At 41.0% G+C, this 16,504-nt stretch overlaps 1 protein-coding gene across 1 annotated transcript in view; it reads left to right on the top strand.

Annotated features, from left to right (window-relative positions):
• LOC140736561 (fatty-acid amide hydrolase 1-like) overlaps nucleotides 1-16,504 on the top strand; it is a 60,295-nt gene that overhangs the window by 28,396 nt on the left and 15,395 nt on the right. Inside the window, exons 7-10 of the mRNA XM_073062390.1 lie at nucleotides 3,892-4,016; nucleotides 7,750-7,875; nucleotides 8,564-8,661; nucleotides 12,371-12,470. Coding sequence (XP_072918491.1) covers nucleotides 3,892-4,016; nucleotides 7,750-7,875; nucleotides 8,564-8,661; nucleotides 12,371-12,470 — 449 coding nt within the window. The remainder of the gene's footprint in view (nucleotides 1-3,891; nucleotides 4,017-7,749; nucleotides 7,876-8,563; nucleotides 8,662-12,370; nucleotides 12,471-16,504) is intronic.

Below are 16,504 nucleotides of genomic sequence, written 5' to 3'. Positions count from 1 at the left end.
TTGACACTGCTGATAACAACAGTGTTTGGCTCTGCTACAGACCAACTGGTTAGGTTTATGGCTTCCATATCATCACAATGTGAATGTAAGACGGAAATTAATTTCTGTGGTCAGCTGAATTCTTCAATCATTATTCCCTTCCTGATTCTGAATGTCTGGGACAACTGGAAAACACACAAAAAAAATTCCAGTTGGAGAGGCAAAGAAATTTTAAATTGGTAAGGATATCCATGGCCTGGCCAATTAGTTGACATTAGTAATTCACTATAAATACAATATCGGCATTAATTAACATGTTCATGTGTCAGGAAGCCAAGTTCATAATTTTTTGTATCAGAAAGATCACATTCAACATTTCCAAAAGATATAACCCCTTAGTTCTAGTATAATTTTGGTATATTTATTTTGTGTCCTCTAAAATCAACCTCTTCATAATATCTATAATTGTGGTTTAATCGATATAAAAGTTCAGATTACCTTTCTAAAAATTAATTCCATGACATTTTGAGGTTATTTCCCATTGCCTTTCAACACTGAATTGCACCCTTTTTAAATGGTGTATATGTATACCAAATCTTTCTCGTCCTCTTTCCCCATTTTGACAGATATATTACAAGGGTTGTATTGCTCCCTTTTCTATGTAGTAAAATTATTACCTAATATTTAATAATACTGAAAATAGTTTGATTGTTATATGCCCATTCTGCAAGTTTAGTAATAACTTGTTATTTTGTTGTTACCTGTAATAACATTATCCGCCCTTGTCATTCTTGTTCCTATGGCCTCTCACTAGTGTACTGATAGGCCAAAATTATATGATGATTTACTTAAGGATTCAGCTTTATTCTTTGGAGCAAAGGAGGATGAGAAGTTACTTGAGAGAAGAGTATAAGATGATCCCCAATAAGGTTAATTCCTTAAGGTTGTTATAGCTAGTTGTGGTAGTGAGGATAAGCTCCCACTGTTTATTAAATGCTCCCAATGGTGTTGTTTCTCAAATAGCCTCTGCCAACAAGTCCAACTCCTGGCATTCATGTGTGGCTTAGCTACTAAGCCCGGTGAAACAAAAGAACGTAAGAACATAAGAAATAGGAGCAGGAATAGGCCATCCGGCCCATCGTGCCAGCCCTGCCATAAAATCATGGCTGATCTGTCCATAAACTCAGCTCCATCTACCTGCTTTTTCCCCATAACCCTTAATTCCTCTACTATGTAAAAATCTATCTAACTCCATCTTAAGTATATTTAGTGAAGAAACCTCAACTGCTTCCCTGGGCAGAAAATTCCACAGATTCACCACTCTCTGGGAAAAACAGTTTCTCCTCATCTCCATCCTAAATCTTCTCCCCTGAATCTTGAGGCAATATACCCTAGTTCTAGTCTCACCTACCAATGGAAACAACTTTCCTACTTCTATCTTATCTATCCCTTTCAAAATGTTGTATGTTTCTATAAGATCCCGTCTCATTCTTCTGAATTCCAGAGAGTGTAGTCCCAGGCGACTCAATCTCTCCTCATAAGTTAACCCCTTCATCTCTGGAATGAACCTGGTGAACCTCCTCTGCACTGCCTCCAAAGCCAGTATAATCCTTCCTCAAGTACGGAGACCAGAAGTGAACACAGTACTCCAGGTGCAGCCTCACCAGTACCCTGTATAGTTGCAGCATGATCTCCCTGCTCTTGAATTCAATCCCTCTAGCAATGAAGGCCAACATTCCTTTTGCCTTCTTAATAACCTGTTGCACCTGCAAGCCAACTTTTTGCGATTCATGAACAAGTACTCCCAAGTCCCTCTGCACAATAGCATGCTGCAATCTTTCACCATTTAAATAATAATCTGCTCTTCTATTATTCCTTCCAAAGTGGATACTCTTGCATTTACCAACGTTGTATTCCATCTGCCAGACCTTGGCCCACTCACTTAACCTATCTATATCCCTCTGCAGACTCTCCACATCCTCTGTACAATTTGGTTTCCCACTCAGTTTAGTGTCATCAGCAAATTTTGCTACACTATACTCAGTCCCCTCTTGCAAAATCATCAATGTAAATGGTAAACAGCTGCAGGCCCAGCACTGACCCCTGCGGCACCCCACTCACCACTGACTGCCAACCGGAGAAACAAACTTTTATACCAACTCTCTGCCTTCTATCGGTTAACCAATCCACTATCCATGCCAATACACTTCCTCCAACTCCATGCATCCATATCTTATTTATAAGTCTCTTGTGTGGCACCTTATCGAATGCCTTCTGGAAATCCAAGTGTACAACATCCACCTGTTCCCCTCTATCCACTGCACTCATTATGTCTTCAAAGAACTTCAGTAAGCTTGTCAAACAGGACCTGCCCTTTCTGAATCCATGCTGCGTCTGTCTAATGGAACCACTCCTTTCTAAATGTTTCGCTATTTCTTCCTTAATGACAGCTTCAAGCATTTTCTCGACTACAGATGTTAAGCTTGCTGTCACTTGCTGTCTTCCAATCCACTGGGAACTGCTCAGAGTCTAGAGAATTTTGGTAAATGATTACCAAAGCGTCTACTATAACTTCCGCCAATTCCTTCAGCACCCTTGGGATGCATCCCATCAGAACCATGGGACTTATCTATCTCGGGCCCTCTAGTTTGCTCATCACTATCTCTTTAGTGATAGTGATTTTATTGAGGTCCTCACCTCCCATTTTGTCCATAACATCATCCTTTGGCATATTAGACATGTCTTCCACCGTGAAGACCGACACAAAATAGTCATTCAATGCCTCAGCCATTTCCTTGTCACCCAATATCAATTTCCCCTCTCGTCTTCCCAGGGACCTACATTGACTTTAGCCACCCTCTTCCGCTTTATATGTTTATAAAAAATCTTGCTATCTGTTTTTATATTTTGTGCTAATTTACTTCCATACTCTATCTTCCCTTTCCTTATTTCTTGTTTAGTTGTTCTTTGTTGCTTTTTGAAGTTGTCCCAATCCATCAGTCTCCCACTACTCTTTGCAACTGTACTCATGAGCTTTTAATTTGATACTATATTTTATTTTTAGGTCAGTAGAAACTGTTTCTACTGACAGGAGAAGTGGCAAAGGCAGGTTGCAGTTGCTTCAGGCAGGTGGGGCTCGTCAGTCTTGGTTGGTCGCTCACCTGGGAGGAGGAAGACCTCTGCTGTCTTGCAGCTATACCTGCACATGGGAAAGGCCTTGGGAGTAAACCAGTAGAAAAAATCCAGAGCATAATGCAGTTCTATGTTAAGTTCAATGCTGACTGACAACTCCTGCCACGCTGCTGGTATCAAACTGTATCGGTCTCTGCCGTTCCTTTGGGTTCATCAGCTGCGTGGGGAGAAGGAGCCTGCTACGTGGGAAATGGCTTGCTCTCTATAGCGTACTGTCCTGGCTTACATACTGGCTTGTACATCATGTAGATGGGGGGACACAGCATCCAGAGTTGTCCCCAACCAATGGAGGGCCTGAAGATGATGAGAGACATAGATCGAGTGGATAACCAGAGACCGTTTCCCAGGGCAGAAATATTAGTACAATGGAACATCATTTTAAGGTGATTGGAGGAAAGTATAGAGGGAATATCAGAGATAAGTTCTTAATACTGAGAGTGGTGGGTGTGTTGAATGCCCTGCCAGCGTGATGGTTGAGGCGGATACATTAGGAGCATTTACGAAACTCTGAAATAGGCACATGGATGGTAGCAAAGTGGATGGCTATGTAGGAGGGAAGGATTAGATTAATCTTAGAGCAAATTAAAAGGTTAGCACAGCATTGTGGAATGAAGGGCTTGTACTGTGTTATAATGTTTTATGTTCTTAAATTCACACTTGAAAACACAAGGTGAAAGGTATCTTGTTCAACGCTATCTTTGAGTGTTTTATATTTTCTAGTTGAACCGTCTGTTGGCCCACTAGCCAGAGATGTGGATAGCTTGGCATATTGCATGAAGGCTCTGTTGTGTGAAGAAATGTTTGAGTTGGACCCCACTGTGCCACCCATTCCCTTTGATGACATGGTAATGTACAAAGCTATAACTGCTGGCGTTTATATAGTCCTTTCCAAGTATTAAGTACTTTAAAAAGCTTCAAATGAAAAAATAGAATATGCAAAGAACTTAGTGGTGGGATGTATGAAAGCAAGGATAAAACTAAAAGTTTTATTAAAGACGTTTGAAAGTGGGTTGCTATACAAGATGGCCAATAGCTATGTTGTGAAATATGGGTAAAATAGATAAGAAGCTTTAGAAAAGATCAAAGAGCAAAGCATGGGACACATGGCACAAGGTGGTGTTCTAGGGAGCATGGAATATTAATTAAGACAGAATTAATTAGAAAATAGGAGTAATAAGGGATTGAAGAATTTTAGTTGAGTTCAAATTTACAGTTTGGAATAAACATTACACCAAGAAGGTCATTTGATTGTGAAGCTAACAAAATTATGGCTAAGTTTAATTGGGTGGGGAGATATGATAAGGGTAGAGGCAGAGCATATTGTAATTGTTTTTTTAAAATTTTTTTTATTGGTTTTTCAAAACATTTTACAAAATTAAAAACCCCAAATCCCAATGAGGAGCATTAATACAGTGCAAGATTAAGCATACAATAACAATATGCTACAAAGGAAGAGAGTTTAACAAAAAGGCACCTAAATTGAAGACAAGTGAGCTTAGTGTCCTCCCCAAGCCCCACAACACAAGAAAAAAACAACAACAACTCCAGACCAACCACCACACAGTATAAAGAGTATAAGTCCGGACAGTCAAACTCCCAGATTGTAAATACACTTAGTAACAGAGGATAATAATGCCTACTACCAGAAAAAAAAGGAGCTGAAAGCAAGGGACCGAAAAGAAGAGAAAAAAAGAAAAAAAAACCCTAGTCAAGAGGAAGGTTATGAAAGTACTTGATAAAAGGTCCCCAGACTTTATGGAACTTTAGATCTGAATTAAGAACTGAATAATGAATTTTTTCGAGGTCCAAGCAGGCCATAATGTCGTTAAGCCATTGCGCATGAGTGGGCGGGGCAACATCTCTCCATCTAAGGAGGATCAAGCGTCTCGCCAGGAGAGAGGCAAAGGATAGTATTCGGCATTTGGTCGGACCCAGACATAAATCTGTCTCACCCCAAAAACCGAACAGAGCAATTAAGGGGTTAGGTTCTAGATGCTGATTCAGAATACCCGATAATGTAGTGAAGACATCTTTCCAGAATTTCTCCAAGCTAGGACAGAACCAGTACATATGGATGAGAGAGGCCACGCCCCTCTTGCATTTATCACAAAGCGGACTAATGCCAGGGTAGAATCGAGATAGTTTAGATTTAGACATATGGGCTCTATGAACTATCTTAAACTGTAAAAGGCAATGGCGAGCACAAAGGGAGGTTGAGTTAACCGATTTGAGAACTGAGTCCCAGCTCTCCTCGGATAAGGAGATATTTAAATCCTGCTCCCAGGCCATTTTAATTTTATCCACAGGGGCCCGTCGTAAGGCTGCTAGTTTATGCATATTGTAATTGTTAAATAGTGAAATAGGTTAAACATATTGGAGTTTTGAAGTTTAAGTTATTATTTAACCAAACATAAAGCTGTGTATCATTAGATCCATCCTGAATCAGCAGCCAAGAGGGAAATGGAATTGGAGAAAATATTTTAAAATTAGAATGCTCTGTCACATTTCTCTTGGCTATCTGCTGACAAGCACCATTGCCTTGTTGAATGTATTGATGCCCAGGGATATGGCTTTGGTTACTGATATTCTCAAGAACTATGAGAAGTACTGTAGACTCTTGCTCAATTTCAATTTTGGTTTCTTTGAAGTAAATGAAAAACAGTCAGTTTTTGTAACTCTTGTAATCTCTGATTGCAAAGAATGATTTGGTGTTGGAGATTTTTGAACGCTCTTAGTTTCTCAATCACACCAGGTACTCCACGACCCCTTATTTTCTGTATTTTAATTCTGCAGCAGAGAAAATGAATATAGTTAGCTTGTAAATTATGGTGGTGGGTGTGGGGGATCTTACTGCTGCTTTTGTGAAATGCTCCCATCTGCTGCATTATTGCCATGGGGTAAAAGAAAGAGGGGCCTTTATGTATATATGTAAATCAGAGCACAGTGGTGTGGAGAGTCTCACAGCATCTTGACTGGAAATCCTAGGGTACATTCAGGTGCAACTTCAGTAACATTATCCTTGGAGCTATTGCCTTCAAGAGATCTTAGCTGAAGAGGAAAGAAGATCCTGAGTGAAAAGGATATAGGCAATAACAGTGTTTAGAAAGTGATGAATAGTTGCTTAGAGCAGTACAGACCCATGGACAAGCCCTCACTCTTTTTGGATACCTTTGATTGTCAGAGACATTTGATCTTTGATGATCAGGGACCACTTGGAAAAAATAAACAAATTAAATAAGTTTAGTTTAAAAGATTTTAAGCTGATTAAAAAATGTAAAGATATTATTAATCAATCAAACACAAACATGCTGAGAAGTAAAGAAAAATAAAAAGGAAAAACTTGCCCAAACTTTTAACTGAAGGGCAGCAATTCCATCTAAATGTAAAGCTGAATGGCTGACTTGAGCTTCACCTGCCTCCTCCTCTGGTCAGCAGCTTATAAATTGCCAGTGGATCTATCGGTAAACCCCAGCATGTTCTTTAGGAAATTAACTGGCAAGTTGTCAGTGTGTTTTAGCTTATTAACTTCAGGGTATTTTCATCTGCTCATACCAACATGTGCCAATTCCAAATCCATGCCCTTCTACAGATGTGTGGTTAAGAGCATCCTAACAAGCTGATCCCTGCATGTTATGGAAACTGCACTATGGCAGACAGGAAGGGTCTGCAACAGGTAGCAAAACTGCCCAATGCATCACTGGCACTGGTCTATATGATATATGAAAGTTGCTGGAAAAGGGCCAGGAACATCACTAAGAATCGCATCCACCTTGTTCATCGACTGTTTGCCCCACTCCCATTAGGGAGGAGGCTACGTAGCATCCACACCGGGAACACCAGACTCAAAAGTAGTTATTTTCCCCAATCAATAAGGCTGATCAACACCTCCGCCCACTAACCTACTCCACTCTCCCCACCACCGATGCTTTATCATTTCCTGTCAGAATCACCTTATGTCAGACATCCCTGTGCTGGCATCACTTTATGGACATACAATCAACAGATATATTTAAGCTACCTTATGTATTTATATTTATTGTGTTTTTTATTATTGTGTCCTTTATCTTAGTTTTTTTGTGCTGTATCAGATCCAGAGTAACAATTATTTCATTCTCTTTTGCACTTGTATATTGGAAAGGACATTAAACAATCTGAATAAGAAACAAAATCCAATAGAGACATGTTATAATCCAAGCTATTTACTTTTTATATCACTCTGGGATTTTACACATATGAAGGAATCAGGACAATATCATGTACATATAAAGAATAGTCATTGATAAACTGTTGCTTTCAATGTTACCTACCTGAGATAAATCAGTTTATTATTTAGTAAAGTGAGACCACAGCTGTTTCCTGAACAATCAACATATAATTTTGATAAGATTTATTTTGTGTGTACATTCCTCCAAACAGAAGATTAATATAGGCATATTATGAGCTTTTATTTTTACTTTCAGTCAGCTATTGATCTGAATTTTTTTTGCTTTTTATGATATTACAAATTTTGGACTAATAGTCAAAGCAAAATCATGAAAAGATGCCTCTTTAACATATCTCTTTAAAATCATTTTGAAGATCTATGCTGATACCAAGCCACTGAAGATAGGTTTCTTTGAAAGTGACGGATATTGGATCCCTTCCCAAAGCATGAAGCGTGCCGTGTTGGAGACTAAGCAACTGCTGGAGGATGCTGGGCACACGGTGTGTTTACTGATATGTAGGGGAAATGGAGACATTCCTTGAGCTAGAGGAAAGTTAAAGAGGGAAATTACTGAGAGGATTAAGAAATTACTTACTTGTAATTACTGTATTTTAATTCAAGTATGCCTCTTAATTCATCCATATCCTTTCCTCCTTCACCCCACTATCTCCTCAACCTCAGAATGAGTCAAGAACTATGTAGCAAAGTCTGAAAAATATGTTTCTTTGTTTTATTTATGTAATGTTTTATGATGTATGTGAAAAGTTGCTGTTAAATTCACCTTATAAAATATGAACATATGAAAATGGCGACTAAGAAAAATCTTAGTTGGATTATAAAATCTAAATATCCCTGCAGAAATATATTATTTCTCACTTTCATATTTCTTGCACAAATTTCAGTTTTGTCTGCAAGCTTGGTAACTATCTCTAACAAATATGTCTGATTCATAGCAACAATCTTATGGGTCAGAGCAGCAAACTTATCCAGGCTGATTCACAATCATTAACAGGAATGCCTTGTCTATGCAATATTTAATCTATTGTAGCTACTTCTTACCAATTCTACAGACCATCAGACCATAAGACCATTAGTTATAGGAGGTCAATTACACAATTTGACTTATTAAGCCTGTGTTTTGTTTTCAATACACCAAACAATTTACTTTCTGTTTCTCTCACTTTCCAGTTGATATCATTTACGCCTCCAAAAATGTTCTATGCAATGAATGAGATAATATTTCGGGGACTTCTTGCGGACAGTGGCGCTACCTTCCTGGAAAACCTGTAGGTAACCTCAGTGCACTTGATATAGAAAATAAAATGAAATCATTAACATTTTTGCACAACAAATCTTTTGCAATAGTTTTACTTTAGTAATCTGTGAGATAGGTGGGGCAAAGCCCTCAGGGTGAATTTGGTGTGTTAATGGAAGACAGTAAAGAATTATAAGGTGATATTATAGTTGCTACTGCAGAAATATGCCAACCCCTTGGTTTCTTAATGATTTTTATATCTTTAATATGCTCTCTGATTTTTAGCTCCCTCTATTCACCCACCTAGAGGAAAGATACCAATTAGTTTGAAAGAGTGTAGAGAAAATTTACATGGATATTGTTAGGAGTTGAGGACTTGAGTTTCAGGGAAAGGTTGAATAGATTGGAACTTTATTCCATTTGAGTCAAAAGAATAAGAGGAGATCATATTGAGGTGTACAAAATTATGAGGAGTATAGATATGGTGAATGCTTGCAAACTTTTTTCCCTCAGGTTGATTGAAGCTGTAACTGGAGGTTAGGATGAAATGTGAAATATTTAAGGGGCATCTGAGGGGGAAGCTCTTCACTCAGAGGGCTGTGCGAGTGTGGAATGAACAAACAGTGGAAGTGATATAAGTGGGTTCAAATGTAAAATTTAAGAGATTTTTTATTTATTGAACTACAGTGTGGAATAGGCCCTTCTGGCCCTTTGAGCCATGATGCCCAAGAATTCCTCAATTTAATGCTAGCTTAATCATGGGACAATTTGTAATAACCAATTAACCTACCATCCGGTGCACCTTTGGACTGTGGGTGGAATGCAGAGCACTTGGTCAAATTCCACGCAGTGTCAGGGAGAATGTACAAACTCCTTACAGGCAGCAGTGAGAATTGAACCCGTGTCACCTACACTGTAAAGTATTGTGCTAACCACTACGCTACTCTGCTGTTTGGATAGGTACATGGATGAGAATGGTATGGAGGGCTATGGCTCGAGTGCGGGTAGCTGTGAGTAGGCAGAAGACAATGCTGGCATGGACTAAATGGGCCAAAGGTCCTGTTTCTGTGTTGTAGTACTTGGACTCTATGATTTTAGTTCTTAACAGCAATTCCTGTAAAACAGAAAATTATAGAAATAGAGTCACAAGAGACCTCAGATGCTGAAATTTGAAGCATAACAAATTACGCTGGAGGAACTCAGTGGGCGAGGGAGCATCAAAGGAGGGAAATGGTCAATCAGTGATGCTGGTCGACATTCAATTCTGCATCTCCCAGCTGAAGGGTCTCCACCAGCATCATTGATTGCCCATTTCCATCCATGATGCTGCCTGACTCACTGAATTCATCCTGTGCCTTTTGTGAACGCTGGGAATACTCAGCAGGACAAGCCATGTGATGCACCATCAATAACTCACTCTGAGACGTAAAAGCGAGGTATCGGCTTTTATTGACTGGAAGAAGGAACAAGCAGTGAGTGACCACTATACTACATCCTGGAGACTGAGAGGCCGGGCTCAGACCTCCATCACCTTTATACAGGGGTCTGTGGGAGGAGCCACAGGAGCAGTCAGCAGGGGGCGTGTCCAGACAGGTGGACTTTAGGAGATCTAGGCCTCATATGGAGCCAGTGATCATTAATGGAGAATGTGTGGAGCAGGTTAAGACCTACAAGTATCTGGGAGTACAGTTAGACGAGAAGCTAGACTGGACTGCCTTGTGCAGGAAGGCACAGAGTCGACTGTACTTCCTAAGAAGGTTGGCGTCATTCAATGTCTGTAGTGAGATGCTGAAGATGTTCTATAGGTCAGTTGTGGAGAGCGCCCTCTTCTTTGTGGTGGCGTGTTGGGGAGGAAGCATTAAGAAGAGGGACGCCTCACGTCTTAATAAGCTGGTAAGGAAGGCGGGCTCTGTCGTGGGCAAAGTACTGGAGAGTTTAACATCGGTAGCTGAGCGAAGGGCGCTGAGTAGGCTACGGTCAATTATGGATAACTCTGAACATCCTCTACATAGCACCATCCAGAGACAGAGAAGCAGTTTCAGCGACAGGTTACTATCCATGCAATGCTCCTCAGACAGGATGAAGAGGTCAATACTCCCCAATGCCATTAGGCTTTACAATTCTACCACCAGGACTTAAGAACTTTTTAAAAGCTATTATTAATGCTTTTTGAGATAGTGATTTAGATGTATATCATATTTTTTACTGAGTTAAGTATTGTATGTAATTAGTTTTGCTACAACAAGTGTATGGGATATTGGAAAAAAAGTTGAATTTCCCCATGGGGATGAATAAAGTATCTATCTATCTATCTATCTATCTATCTATCTATCTATATGTAGTTCACCACATTATGTGAATGGGAAGACAAACTGAATCAATGTTTCAGGTCAGAAACTTCACCAAAAGTGAAAAGGAGATAAAAGAAACTTGTAAAGCTGAGGGGTGGAGTGGGTTATCTCTCAAAGTGTAAAGCCAATGTATGCATGGGGATAATCTGTAAACAAGGTTATGGCGATATCAATGAGTTTATAAGATGAGTTGGAGTGCAAGAAGACTATAGAACCACAAGACATTAGGTCATTTGGCCCATTGAGTCTGGCTGAATTATTATCCCTCTCAACCTCATTCTCCTGGCATCTTCCTGAACATAGGCAAAAGAATGTGGAAGTTGTGGGCATGCAGGGTGTGGGAACCTGTTCAAAAGATCAGGCTGGGCATGTCCCACAGTCCCAGAGAGATTTTAAAAAAAGCCAAGCTAATAATGGATGACTAACGTAGACCTCGAAGTTGCATCACCTGAAGTTGCTAGATTGAATATTGAGCCTAAAAAGCAGCAATGCATCCAGACAAGAAGGTTGAGGTGCTTTTCCTCAAGTTTGCTCACTGTAATGGTACAGGAGCTCCAGACTTGATAGTTCAGAGTGGAAGTGGACGGGGGAATTAACGTGACATGCAATGGGAAGCTCATGGTCTCTCCCACAGAATGAACTCCACAAAGCGATCACCCAGTCTGCATTTGGCTTCTCCCCTGTAGGGGATGCCACACTGTGAACACTAGATTGAAAGGAGTGCAAGTGAATGGCTGCCTTACTTGGAAGGCCTCTTTGGGTCACTAGATAGTGGAATGGAAATAAATGAAAGAACAAGTACTACATTGTCTGCAGTTTCAAGGGTAAGTGTGACTGCGTTTGGTGGGAATAGAAGAGTGGACCCATGCTGAAAGGGAGGAGAGAAGGAGAGAGGGATCTTTGATAATGGCTGAAATTGTGGAGAGTGGTCTGTTGAAGGTGAAGTATTTCCAGAATTTCCACTTTTCATCCATAAGATATAGGAACAGAATTTGCCATTTAGGCCATCATATCTCAGACTCTTGTATATTTTGATAAGGTTAACTGTCACTCAGCTACAATGAGTAGGGACTCTTTCTACTCAATCTCTTTCCGAACACACGCTAGTTACTTTTTGTCCATGTGCCTTTGGTTTATAGGAGAAAGAAGGCCAACTTAAGATTTGCACCTCAAAACAGGCCAAAAATTCACAGAGTAAAAACAAACCTAATGTATTCATTCAATCATCATAAATCTGTAATTTTTGAGTTGGTTGATTGTTTGTAGCCTCTAAGAATAATATATTTTAGTATAACAAATAACCTTGGTGTCTTTATCTTCAATGATCTATTTTTAGTGCACACATTGTAAATAATACTAAAGGAACTAAATATTGTTTGGATTTTCTAGTAAAGGAGACATTATCGATCCGCATTTAAGAACTCAAGTATCTACGTACTCTATGCCTAGATTAATGAAAAAGCTCTTGTATTTTTTTCTGAAGCCTTTTGTAAGTATAATAGTTAACTTATAAATGGTTTGGAACGGGGAGCTGGCTGGCTGTTGCAGACACTGCAAATATCAAAATCTCATTTGTAACTCCCATAGAGTCCAGCAGACAGTGGGTCTCCTACAACACCATTGCTAAGGTTATAAAAAGTGAAGGAAATATTTTTGTAAGCACTTGCCCATCTGAATATCTTCCACAGAAGCCCATTAACCCTTTATCTCCCAAGCAGCATGCACTGGGGATGCACGTTTTTGCACTGTTTATTTCTGTGATTTATTGTAATTTTGTACCTGTTCTGTACTATTGCTGTGAAACAACAAATTTCATGCCAAATAATTCAGTGATAATAAATCAGATTCTGATTCTAACTTTGTTAATGCATGAGGATATGATAACAAGAACAAAGGGCTGCCATGAAGTTGCTCAGAGATTAGAGTTAGGGTTAATTATTGATCCGAGAGCATAGCACAGTCCTCCAGCCCACAATGTTGTGCTGAATTAAATAAACTGCACACCTAAACTAACTCTTTCTGCCTACTTAATGTCTGTATCCTTCCATTTCCTGCACATCTTGAATACCTCTCTTGCATTTGCCTTCACCCCCAAGCCAGGCAGAACATTCCTGGCACACCAAGCATTCCACACAATTATTGCTGTTAACTATTTTATGCCAGTGGAATGAAGTTATAGGAGTACATTTTCTGCATTTGGCATCATGTTAATATTTATAGTGGATGAATGGTCCACATGAGGGAAGCTGTCAGATAGTTAAGTACGTATGGTGATGGCAAGAATTACAGGCTACTCTGGAACAATCTGTTGCTAAGGAGTTCTGACTGCTAGTGCACCATGAATCAATGGTGTTCCTTCTCTACCTTTTCCTAACATTGATCTTTCAGCTCCACTTCTTGTTGTCATGGCAGGAGTAAGGTTTGGATACTAATATTGTGCAGGGTACAGCACAAGATGATAAATCCAGTCAGAATGGCAAACAGCCCAGGCAGCAGAAGCATTGTTTGAATACACTCTGTGATATTTCCGTTCACAGAATGATATTTGCTAGACTGTGCTAATTGACATTCTATGGTTGGTGCCCACCTGAAAACGTGGCATATTTCTGTCACCCAGCAGTCAACTTACAACTTGGCTCTCCATTTAGACCCATCTTGGTACAGAATAAATACTGCTGTAGACTGTCTAGCTCCTTATTTAGGCAGCCTCCAGCATTCAAACAAACTCTGCATATATAAAGAGAATCTTAAAAGTTTCTTATTGAGGATTTCCTCTGATTTCATTAGGACCAAGGCTCATTAACTTAGTAGCCATGAGTCCTGTAGTTTTCAAAGCTACTCAATAGTTATCGCTGTAATTTTAATTCCAGTGTGTGTGTGTGTGTGTGTGTGTGTGTGTGTGTGTGTGTGTGTGTGTGTGTGTGTGTGTGGTGGGGTGGGGGGGGGTTGCTCCCCAGGTTATGGAAGTGCTGACTAACGGAAATCTGTCTTCATGCAAGTTCACCCATAACATTTGAAAGAATTTTTCACAATCAATGCCGGCACCTCACATGGCTGCATTCTCAGGCTCTCTACTCTAGTGCCCATGGCCAGATTCTGCTTGAATTTACAGATGATACCACTGTAGTGGGCCGTATCTCAACGTCAGTAGTTGTGGTAAAGGAAGGAGATAGAGAGCTGGTGTCACGAGAATGGCTTTTCCCTCACTGCCAACAAAACAGAAGAGCTGGTCATTGACTTTTTGAAGGGGACAGCGAACCTAATCCTATTTACATTAACAGTGCTGAAGTCAAGAGTGTTGACTACTTTAGTTCCCATGAGTGAACATCACCAATAACCTGTCCTGGTCTTACCATGATGACACAACAACTCTCTTGCATCTCTATTTGCTCAGGAGGCTAAACAAATTGGGCACCATACACAAAATACCGGAGGAACTCAGTAGATCAATCAACAGCCATGGAAATGAACAAACAGTCGACGTTTCGGGCCAAGACCCTTCATCGGGACGGGAAAGGAAGGGGAAAGACGCCAGAGTAAAAAGGTGGGGGGGGGGGGGGAGGCGAAGGAGGATAGCTAGTATGTGATAGGTGAAGCCATGTGGTGAACTACATATACCTGTCTGGACACGCCCCTCTGCTGACTGCTCCTGTGGCTCCTCCCACAGACCCCTGTATAAAGGCGATTGGAGGCACTGCTCCTCCCTCAGTCTCCAGGATGTTGTGTGGTGGTCTCTTGCTGCTAATCATGGTCTCCTGCAGCTAATAAAAGCCTATTGTTTGCCTCCCATCTCCGAGAGTTATTGATGGTGCATCAAGCCAGGTGGGTGGGAAAGGTAAAAGGCAGGCAATGAAGGAATTTGATAGGAGAGGAGAGTGGACCATAGGGAAGGAGGAGGGGCACCGGAGGGGTTGATGGGAAGGTGAGCAGAGGTAAGAGGCCAAAGTGGGGAATAGAAGAAGAGGAGAGGGGCAGGGGAATTTTTTTTTACCAGAAGGAGAAATCAATGTTGATTCCATCAGGTTGGAGGCTACCCAGACAGAATATAAGGAATTGCTTCTCCACCCTGAGGGTGGCTTCATCTAGATGCATAAAATTGATATGTCAAAATGGAAATGGGAATGAGAATTAAAATGCTGGGCCACCGGAAAGTTCCACTTTTGTCGGATGGAGTGGAAATGCAGGTGGAGGGGAGGTGCTCAACGAAGCGGTCCCCCAGTTTATGACAGGTCTCACTGATGTAGAGGAGGCTGCATCAGAAGTGTTGCCTCACCTGGAAGGACTGTTTGGGATGCTGAATGGAAGTGAGTGAGGAAGTGAATGGGTAGGGGTAACACCCTGGCTACTTGCAGGATGGGACATCAGTGGGGCGGGACAAATGGATAATGGAATCACGGAGGCAGTGACCCCTGTGAAAAATGGACAGTGATGGCAGGGGTGGGGGGTAAAGGTGTGTTTGGTGGTAGAATCCCTTTGGTGATGGTAGAAGTTGTGGAGAATGTGTGTTGAACACGGAGGCTTATGGGTTGGTAGGCAAGGATGTGAGGAACATTATTACTGCTAAAGCTGCGGGAAGATGGGGTGAGTGCAGATATATAGGAAATGGAGGAGATGTGGATGAAGGACAAAGGGAAGCCCCATTCTTTAAAGAAGGAGGACATATCTGATGTCCTGGAAAGGAAAGCTTCTTCCTGGGACAGATGTAGTGGAGATGAAGAAACTGAGAAAAGGGAATAGCATTTTTACAGGAGACAAGATGGGAAGAGGAATAGTCAAGATAGTTGTGGGAATCGGTAGATTTATAAAAGATGTCAGTCGATAGTTTGTCTCCAGATATGGAGACAGAATGATCAAGAAAGGGGCGGGAGGAGTCAGGGACCAAATGAATTTAAGGGCAGGGTGGAAGTTGGAGGCAAAGTTTTTTGAAATTGACAAACCTAGCTTGGATGCAGGAAACAGCACCAATGTAGTCATCAATGTAGCATAGGTAGAGTTGGGGAGCATTACTGGGGAAGTCTTGAAACATGGACTTTTCGACCTAGCCAGTGAAAAGGCAGGCATAGCTGCGGCCCGGGCAGGTGCCTATGGCTACCCCTCGAGTCTGACTAGTGAAGACTTAAACATGGAGTGCTCTACGTAACCTATGAAAAGACAGGCATCGCTGGGGCCCATGTGGGTGCCCATGGCTACTCCTCGAGTCTGATCGGGCATATTTGGCACATCTTCTTGACTAGCACCAATTTGTATCAATGCACCATAGTGAGCATCCAATCTGGATGCATCATGGCTTGTTATGGCAACTACTCTGCCCATGACTCCAAGAAAATGCAGAATCGTGGACATAGTCCAGCACATTACTGAAAACCAGCCTCCCCTCAAAGGGCTCTGTTTACACTTCTTGCTGCCTCAGAAAAGCAGCCAGCAAATCAAAGGTCCCTCCTACTCTAGACATTCCCTTTTCAACCCCCTCCCATTGTGCAGGAGATACAAAGGACTGAAAGTATGTACCACTCGTCTCATGGA

The sequence above is a fragment of the Hemitrygon akajei genome, chromosome 12 (assembly GCF_048418815.1).
Source record: "Hemitrygon akajei chromosome 12, sHemAka1.3, whole genome shotgun sequence".
Taxonomy (NCBI): domain Eukaryota; kingdom Metazoa; phylum Chordata; class Chondrichthyes; order Myliobatiformes; family Dasyatidae; genus Hemitrygon; species Hemitrygon akajei.
The sequence above is the reverse complement of the archived record's forward strand: the minus strand, read 5'-3'. Positions and strand labels throughout refer to the sequence as shown.